The sequence below is a fragment of the Micromesistius poutassou genome (genome assembly GCF_964030765.1).
Source record: "Micromesistius poutassou genome assembly, chromosome: 14".
NCBI lineage: Eukaryota > Metazoa > Chordata > Actinopteri > Gadiformes > Gadidae > Micromesistius > Micromesistius poutassou.
The window spans coordinates 5,985,809-5,995,414 of NC_140284.1; the positions used below are offsets into that span (position 1 = coordinate 5,985,809).

Genomic DNA, 9,606 nt, shown 5'->3' on the forward strand with positions numbered 1-9,606 from the left:
AGAAAAAAGGTTTCTCCATCTCTTAAGTTCAAATGTCTTTCATCACCATAATCTGACCTTTCATCATTCCCAGCAATTATTTCCTGTCTTCCATCTGCTACTCTTTAAATAAATAAACCTGGAGGTTCCAACCCAGGAATAGTGCCATGGAGCCGCCTTATCAGCTGTTCTCCTCCAAGATGTAGTGGAACATGCTGTTGAAACAGGCCTCCAGGCACTTGGAGTATCTGAGGGTGGCAACAGGGCGGCTTCACTCACTTCTCCCTCACTCTCTGGTTTGAATAGTTGAGCAGATCAAGGAAGTATGTCTTTATTCAGAATATGCCTGTATCCTTTAGATCAGTGTTTCTCAACCTTTTTTGAGCAAACGCCCCCCTTACCTTACCCTGATCCTCTGGCGCCCCCCCCGCCCCCCCCCTCATTATTATTGTTAATTTTGTTTTGTTTTTAAATTGCGACCCCCGTGGGTAGGCTATATCCATTACCAACTCCACTCCAACTCGTGCTACATTGCTTGAATAAAAAACTTCTGTGCCGTTTTGGTTTCTTCTGGACAAGAAGATGTGTATTCAGAGTTTTATTAAAAGGTTTTATTATTGAGCTATTGAAGTTTAATACGTAACAGTGCTTGTGTACATTTTTATTGGTTATTGAACCGTTAACCCGCAAACTTGGGTTCAATTTGTGTACGAAAGACTCCCTTTGTTTACGTGACGTTGCCTAGCAACGCTGCGCATGTGCAGCCTTTATCCGCTTCGTTCGCGGCCAAATAGTAATTAAAGTAGTTTGTTACTATACAAGTTAAGCGCCTGTAACATGAGTGTTAAATGCGTATGTGCCGGTTGGTGTGCGTACCTTATGAAAAAAAGTGTTTATCGGTTCGCAGACGTAATGAGCGACGTTGCGGTGGTCTACATGTAATGCGCACATTATATTGTTTACAATTAGCATGCTAAGCGGAGTTAGCTTTATTCACATAGTTTCTGAAAGCACCACGCTGCTGCGATGAGGTGGATTTGTTTATCGGCGTTACTATGGCGATCATGACGGCACTGAGCATAGAGTAAAAAGTAGATGAGACGATAGAGGGGTTAGAAACCCATATGAAGATAGGCTTTTTATTTCAGTTATCCTATTTTTGCACCGAAAATATTTGAAAACCATGAAAGGTCCCCCGTGTTCGTTCCCAGCGCCCCCCTAGGTTCTACGAACGCCCCCCAGGGGGCGCTGCCGCCCCCGTTGAGAAACCCTGCTTTAGATAAAAATATCACTTGAAGATTGCCTTAGTTTTTTTTTTTTTTAAATCAAGCCTTTTAATGCAAAGACTTTTTGCATTAAAAGTCTTTGCAGAAAATTAATTAAATTTGACCTGCGAGCATCTTTTTTTTTTTTTGAATTTCTCTTTTTTTAACTCCCCAGAGTTTATTTTATTTTATTTTATTTTTTGGCGTCCTCCTTGGTCTGTTGTTGTTCTGGGATGCACTAGCTTTATTTGCACTCAGTGGCCCATCCTTGTCGGAGGCCTTCTGTACCTGTGAGGTAGAATGGAGGGGGTCCGATTTTTCTGTCTCATTCACTCCCGTCTCTCACTCAAACATACGCGCACACACAGCTCCAAATTGTCTCTATACTATATTTCTGCTCCTTTCTCCCGTCATAAGAACATTACTGTATGTAACCGTGGCTATCTGTTGCGTGGCTTTCCCACTAAGATAGCTTTCTTTATAAAACATAAGTATTAATTTTTAGTGTTTCCCATGTCACAGAAACCACAGTGAATCCTGTGTTTCTGTGCCCCGCTGTGGTGTCGACAGCACAGAGCTCCGGTACCGTTACAGGACAGCGGTGGTTTCTTTCAGCTTGTATTGTATTCCAATTTTAGCGAAAACGAACATAACATTAGCTTGAAAGAAATAAACAGTTTAAGGATGCTTATCTTTACATGAAATTTGGGATGACTCGTCTGCCAATGACTTCAAGTTGGTTGTGTTTTAACCTGTGATTGTTGCGCCAAACTGTTTACAAAGGGACACTTGTTGCGACGCAGCAATCGCCTGCTAGTTGACCTGCCGGGCGGGACGATCAGTACCCCACATAAAGAGCTTAGTTCTGATTGGTTCGCTTCCCAAATCGTCCCACTTACGTTTTCGTCTCGTTTTTAATTCGTTAACGAAAGTGTCAAAAGATTTTGTCGTAGTTTTTGTCATCCTAAATTGATTTTTATTTAGTTATCGTCTCGTTTTCGTCAGACTGTAGACCCCCCCCCCCCCCCCCACCACCAATGTTTTCTCAATGGATCTCCACGAATCACACAAGTGGCAAATTTTGTTAAAAAAACAGCGAATTTCGCCGAAAGGTGACTAGTTTGCATGCCTGCTAGAAGCTTCAAAGCGAATGGGGCATATTTCTGGTCTTACCACTATTGATCAGCAATAATTGCAATACTCAAGTATCCATATTTCCTACCAAACTACATATTTCCTCATACCCACATACTGAATGGTATAATAAATAAATCAGGAAAACAGACAAGAGAAGCACACAGGATTCACAATTTACACATTTTATTTCCCCAGAAGGAAACCTAGTTCTCATCAACGTTGACTGTCTGCAGACCTGGAGAGGAGAGAAAGAGAAAGAGAGAGGTGTTAAACGCCAGTCGAATAAGAGCGCCCAAGAAAGCGTCAAACCCCGTTGCTGACCTTTGCAGGTGGTGACGGGGACGTATGTGACGAGGGTGTACAACTTGTTGGCAGAGTCCTCGTCTTCGTTACGCTTCCTGGACAGGCGCACGCGGAGCCGGTATGGCACATTCCTGTATGGTTACAGAGATAAAAGGTCAAAATGTCAGATATCACTTATTTCGATACCCACGTAAATCCAATTTTCCAATACCCAATTGAGCACAACTTGTGCTTTTACCATAAATCAATAAAACATTCCTTCCTTTTCTCATCTGGAAGGTCTTTAATTTTTTATCATAAAGACAATTTATGATAAAACAACTTGAAAGTGTAGGGTGGGGGTGTATGACCAGCCCAAAGGTTCTAGGTTTACCCGTAGGCCTACTTGGGATGGCCTAACCCCTACCCACTTCTTAATCATTGGATCTAAAGTTCATACGATTAGTCTTCCTATAGCGCTATACATGCCGTAAACAGCATTTTAGCAGGAAAACACATTATTCCCAAAACACCTATTTTAAATGAGGCTCTCACTGATTAGAAATGACGTACCAACTTTAGGACTGAGGTATTGTAAAGTCATCCTGACTCACCATATAAAAGGTTATGCTGTTAAGTACAGCATCACTAACACCACCATGCAGAGACTCCACTACAGCAGATGTGCAGATCACAGAGAGTGCTGGCAGCTGGGGAGGGGGCTGAGCTCACGTGTCATGCCCATTAACATCCTTCTCTACGGGGGCTGAAATTCACGACAAGTCGGTGGGTGGCCTTATCACTTCAGACTAATTTGATCATTGTGTGAAAATGAACAGTACAGTCAACCAGTTTAATGACATCAGACCACGGCACCATGTTTCCAAGTGTTTCTGTTGCTCATTACTAGAAGCACAATGAACAGTTCCATAGAGATCAACAGAATTGGTATTTGGACCTCCATAATTTCCCTGTAGTGAGAGTTAAACTTACTAACTACTAACAGATTGCAGTCATTTAATTCCATCTAGGGTAATGATAGGGCAAAAAAAAAATCAACGCGCTGCATGCTTCAAATTCATGACTATTAACCAGCTCTTCTAAAATGACGTTTGTTGAGATACAAAGCTGCATAAACAATCGAAGAAGAGCAGCTCTTCGATTGCTCTTCGATTAGATTTGATGCGTCCTAACTTCATTTAACTGTAAATACTGCAATGCAATTGTGTTTGAGCCGGACAGCATACCGTCTGAGTACGAGTACGTTTTCAAAGGACATTTTTGTCCCTGGACTTGCCCAGCTGAGTTTAAATGTGAATAAACCCACCATAATATTAAAAGGAATGACTTAGAATGGACAGTATACAACATGTATATACCAGGGACTACCCTCACCTCACTCCCTTGGTCCAGACAGCCTTGTTGAGGCGTGTGTCGATGCGGACATCAGGTGTTCCCATCTCCTTAACGGCAAACTTACGGATCTCCTTGATGGCACGGGGGGCCCTCTTCTTAAACGAGCTGGAAAAACAGACAGTCAGACCCAGAATACAACACTACCGTTGTCTCCTTAAACCCACTGGAAACCCACCGAGCAACAGTCAGCCAACAATAGTACAAATGCAATACTACTGCACAATATACATAGTACTGTCAACCCAACCAATATAGATCACTGATAGCTGATATTACGCAAAACATGACTTGAATGACGTGAATGGTCAAATTGATCCAGCACTTCGAATTCACCGAACTGAATGATATAATTTCTTAATTATGTACCATATAACCCCCATACCACAACGTTGGCAGAAGATTTGATACAATAACGATGTAGGCTCATGTTTCCCTTCAACACCCGTTGATGACAACAGGTACACACACTAAACCATCACCTGTCCTGCTCAACACACTAGTAGTTTCCCTACACCACGGGCAGACAGAGCGGGTGGCCCAGAACTCACATGCCATGTATCCGCTTGTGGATGTTGATGGTGTATTCCCTGGTGACCACCTCATTGATGGCCGACCGCCCCTTCTTCTTCTCTCCTCCCTTCTTGTTGGGCGCCATCTGAAAAAGGGATTTAACACTTTATTTATCACAAAGGAAATTGTAATTTAGTAACAGCAAAACAACAAAAGTAAAAAGGTAAAAAAAAAAACATTAAAAACAATTCCTGAGGGTAGGAGGTCCACTGGTGTCACCGGTGGCTTTATTGTGAAGAAAGCTCTAATACTTTCAACAGTAGCATTGCTATCAACACGACTTCCACACGTTTTTAAATAGACGGCGGGCTCAATGTTGACAATGGAAAATTCGCGCTACCTGCTGGTTGGGTACTAGAGGTGCAGAAGTGCATTTGAGGTGACAATATAGCTATCTTTCCACGACAGCTAAACACAAACATAATGGAGGGGGTGGTGTACATAATATGACATGCCAGCAATTATCCGGTTTGGCGTTATCATGTTGTACCGTTAACGGTGACATTTAATCTGTTGGGAGTATGGGCGAAGGACCTGCAAATGTAGCCCTAGCAATAGCTTTCTTTTATATGAACTTTTATAAGCGAATCGATGTGCTTTGCCCGCTAATACTGCATAGACAGTGAAAGTTTGTGTTCCTAGATGCAAAGGGATTCCATTATAGTTGCGCTATAATGAACCAGGGGGAGGATGAACGTTGATAGACTGAATGGGACATTCCAACATTATACTCACTCTGTCCAGGAACAGTCGGAAAGGAAGCTGCAAGGGCTCATGGGAAGGCAAACTCAGACATTTTAATGTTAATATCCGGGTCAACTTAATATTATTGTGACGCTCACAGCATAACTGTAAACATTTATAATTATATTTTAATTTAAAATAAATATAACGACCCTGTATGAATAAGATATGAATGCGATTCACGGACGATTCGGAGCAAACGACTCCAAATCCCACAATGCATATGTTCGTAACCCGACATGACTCCATATACCAGAATGCAGCTGGTGTGTAAATGCTAGCTAAATGTTGTGAATGAAGTTCAAACCGAGGGATCCTTCCATCATCAAAAATACATCCCTAACACGTATCTATTCCGACGTATTTCTCGTAATGCTTTGATGACAAGTTGGCATCGACGCGGTCAGATCTTAGTGGTTAGTGCGTGATATGATTTAAATGTTTTACAATGGTTTGGCATGCAACCTGCAGTTAGCTAGGCTAGGCTAGGCTAACGCAGGCTAACGTATCATGTCGTGTTTACTTTACAGTCCGCTTAAACGCACCTTAAACATGAATTAGTGCATGATACTAAGTTATGTGGCCACACGCGTTTTAAACCTGTACGTTACAGTGGGGCAGCACTATAGATCATTTCATAAACTCGAAAAGTCACAAAGTTGTGGAGAAGATGACACTGGCACCTAAGGACCTCTCCAACCTGCTGAGCATTATCTCAGAGGAGGCTTGCACCAACACCTTCGAGAGCCTCTCCGCGGCCTTCCACCACTACTTCGGCAAGGCAGAGCACTTCCGAGTGGGCTCGGTGCTGGTGATGCTGCTCCAGCAGCCCGACCTACTCCCCAGCTCACCGCAGCGGCTCACGGCCCTGTACCTGCTGTGGGAGATGTACCGCACCGAGCCGCTGGCCGCAAACCCATTCGCCGCCGTGTTCGCCCACCTGCTCAACCCGTCACCTGTGGGTGACGAGCAGGAGAGAGTTCTTTCAGGTAGGGGTTCACGGGAAGTGTGTGTGTCTCTGTTTTGATGAGGTGTGTCTGTGTCTGTGTGTCAGTCTGTCTCTGTTTGGATGAGAGGTGTGTGTGTTTCATTGTTTTGGGATATTTGTCATATGCTATTAGAGAATGTGTAGAATAAGTTATTGAATATTTGCTTTGAATTAACGCAAACGAGTAACAATTTAATAGAGCGGATAATAAAATCATAACCATTTTGCAAAGTGTCTTTTGCATCAACCTCACAACGATTCGCCCCCACTTTGGGTCGGATTTTAAGACTGGCAGTCAACATAAACTGAAAGGTGCCTCTTCTTAAAATAAAAAAGTTTATCTGAAGATTAGTCATCTAACCATATTTAAACCTAAGTATGTTGGAATGTATGGTATGGAAGTAAGGGAAGCAAACGATATGTTAAGATAACTTAATGTGAATCTAACAGTGGGTTCTGTTCACTGCAGGCTTCCTGCCTCCCATCACCCACCCAGAGAAGTTTTTCCTGTCCCAACTGATGCTGGCTCCTCCCCGCGAGCTCTTCAAGAAGACCCCCAGACACGTGTCCTGCATGGACGTGGCCAACATGCCCCAGTCAATCGACATCAGTGGCCTACAGCTAGCCCTAGCAGGTAGCTAATGCATGAAATGAGAGGAGTCAGCCTTTGGATATGTCATGGCATTTAAATCATATTTAATTGAATGTACCTGAACAATGCAATCTACACAGTAGACCGTGATCAGAGCTGTGTGTACACATGCTGAGAGGGGATCTTCATGGGTTTGCTGTGTTTTAACCTCTTAATGTGTTGTATGGTCTGCAGAGCGTCAGTCGGAGCTGCCCACCCAGAGCAAGGCCAGCTTCCCCAGTATCCTCAATGACCCCGACCCTGATTCATCTAACTCTGGCTTCGACAGCTCAGTGGCCAACCAGATCACAGAGTCGCTGGTCACCGGGCCCCGCCCCGCCCTAGAAAGTAAGTTTTACCATCCTTCCTTCTTAGGTTTTAAAACAGTGGAAATATTTCAGCACACTGTAGCTAGTCCTCAATGAAACTTCAACTATGATTGAATTCTCTCTCTCCCATCCTTCCTTCCCCCTTCTCCCTCCCTTTCTCCATCTTCTGCTTTCCTCCCACACTATATCCTCTAACCTTTATCTCTCCCCCATTTGTCCCTATCCCACCCCCATCTCTCTCTCCGCCCCCATCTCTTTCCCGCAGGTCATTTCCGCCCAGAGTTCATCCGTCCCTCCCCCCCGCTCCATGTGTGTGAGGATGAGTTTGCGTGGCTGAACCCCAGCGAGCCACAGCACGGGCTCCAGTGGGACCGCTCCATGTGTGTGAAGAACAGCACTGGCGTGGAGGTCAAGCGGCTCATGGCCAAGGCCTTCAAGAGCCCCCTGTCGGCCCCCCAGCAGTCCCAGGTCAGGCCTCCACTCCCCCCATCGCCTGCACACACGCCACAGGGAGGCAGCGTTTGGCATCTATGCTCCTCGCCTCTGGAAGCGTCCGGCAGATCAACTAAGGGCATTGCACTCAATCATCTATATTCCTTTTCAACATCTTAAAACATACCTTTTTGGTTTAGCTGTCTTCTCATCAAGTAATGTGTCATCATTGTTGCTTCAGCCTGCTTCTCTAATGTATCCAATGTGAAGGTACCTTGTTAGGTACCTTCCACTAACACTTTGTCTCTCTCTACCGTTCTATCTGCAGCTCCTGGGAGACCTGGAGAGGGACCCTAAGCTTGTCTACCACATTGGCCTGTCTCCAGCCAAGCTGCCCGATCTGGTGGAGAACAACCCACTGGTTGCCATAGAGATGCTGCTGAAGCTGATGCAGAGCAGCCAGATCACAGAGTACTTCTCGGTCCTTGTCAACATGGACATGTCCCTGCACTCCATGGAGGTGGTCAACAGGTAGGCTATACACACCATCTGCCCGCCACACACTGTGTGCAGACCTATACACACAGGTCTTCTGTTTTACCAGAATAGTTCATATTTGTGTGTTTTCAGGTTGACAACGGCTGTAGATCTACCTCCAGAGTTCATCCACCTCTACATATCCAACTGCATCTCCACCTGTGAGCAGATCAAAGACAAGTACATGCAGGTCGGAAGAACACACTCATGTGTGCCCTCTACGCTGTTGAAGTTTAGACTTTATTTGTCTCATGAGATGAACGGTAGACTTCATTAAAGGATAGGTTCACTATATTGGACCCAAGGGCCTATCCACAGATTGTCTAGCATGATTCTAGGTGGGTGCAGTTTGGAGTTTGTTGGCTATTTGCTGTAGCTATACTGGAAGTCAACTTGGCTATAAGAAGAAGGTGAAATACTGAACCAATTCCATGCTTTAATGGCCATGAAATAAACAAAGTGTGTGCTGTATAATGTGTGTGCTTGTGCTCTAAGATATGTGTGTGACGTCCTCTGCCCTCCAGAACCGCCTGGTGCGCTTGGTGTGTGTGTTCCTCCAGTCCCTGATCAGGAACAAGATCATCAACGTCCAGGACCTTTTCATCGAGGTCCAGGCCTTCTGCATCGAGTTCAGCCGCATCCGCGAGGCAGCCGGCCTCTTCCGCCTCCTCAAGACCCTGGACACCGGAGACACCCCCGCAGACGTCAAGCCCGCCAAATAAGGCCACTGTGTCTCCCACCTGCACCCCCTGCTACAACCCACCAACCCCGCCCCTCACACAGCCCAGCTGCCAAATAGCGGTCCGCTAGAGCACGGCCCCCCCCCGTACAGACTCTGATGTACATACTGACACTCTGCTCCCTGACGCTCCTGTTTTTCTACTCCTCTCCGGGAGACCCATGGAACGCTGTGTGGACCTTTTATTTTCTTAACGCGGGAGCTAACTTTAGTTTGGTGTTATAAGGAGACTGAACTGTGTTTCATTAAACAGTGGAGATGCTGATTCTGATTCTTACTGGATTCATTAGACACATTATATATGTGTATACAGTTATATATTAAAGTAGTACAATATTTACATGTATAGTAATGTAATACATCAAAGTGATATAATAGATGGATGTGTAGCATGAGAGTTACGTATTGCATTCCCAGCCCTCCTGGGTGTAGTTCTATACTACACCTGTGGGGGGCAGCATACTTATTCATACAAACATGCACATCTTGAGCAGGTGACATGGTGCATATTTCTACAGTTAAGTTTTTGTGTTCGGAGACCGAATCAAACCTTTCTT

The 9,606-nt window shown here is 44.7% G+C and overlaps 2 protein-coding genes across 2 annotated transcripts; one reads left to right on the plus strand and one right to left on the minus strand.

Annotated features, from left to right (window-relative positions):
- Positions 1–2,547: 2,547 nt before the first annotated feature.
- Positions 2,548–5,415, minus strand: rpl31 (ribosomal protein L31). Its single transcript, XM_084478497.1, has 5 exons — positions 5,385–5,415; positions 4,628–4,734; positions 4,059–4,184; positions 2,703–2,815; positions 2,548–2,616 (listed from the first exon to the last, which is right to left on the minus strand). Exons 2-5 carry the CDS (start codon positions 4,732–4,734, stop codon positions 2,585–2,587), a joined length of 378 nt encoding a protein of 125 aa, XP_084334623.1. The 5' UTR covers positions 5,385–5,415; the 3' UTR covers positions 2,548–2,584.
- A 254-nt stretch (positions 5,416–5,669) lies between these two features.
- On the plus strand, positions 5,670–9,565 carry cnot11 (CCR4-NOT transcription complex, subunit 11). Its single transcript, XM_084478750.1, has 7 exons — positions 5,670–6,382; positions 6,851–7,015; positions 7,208–7,360; positions 7,607–7,809; positions 8,102–8,304; positions 8,404–8,500; positions 8,835–9,565. Exons 1-7 carry the CDS (start codon positions 6,064–6,066, stop codon positions 9,030–9,032), a joined length of 1,338 nt encoding a protein of 445 aa, XP_084334876.1. The 5' UTR covers positions 5,670–6,063; the 3' UTR covers positions 9,033–9,565.
- Positions 9,566–9,606: the final 41 nt, after the last annotated feature.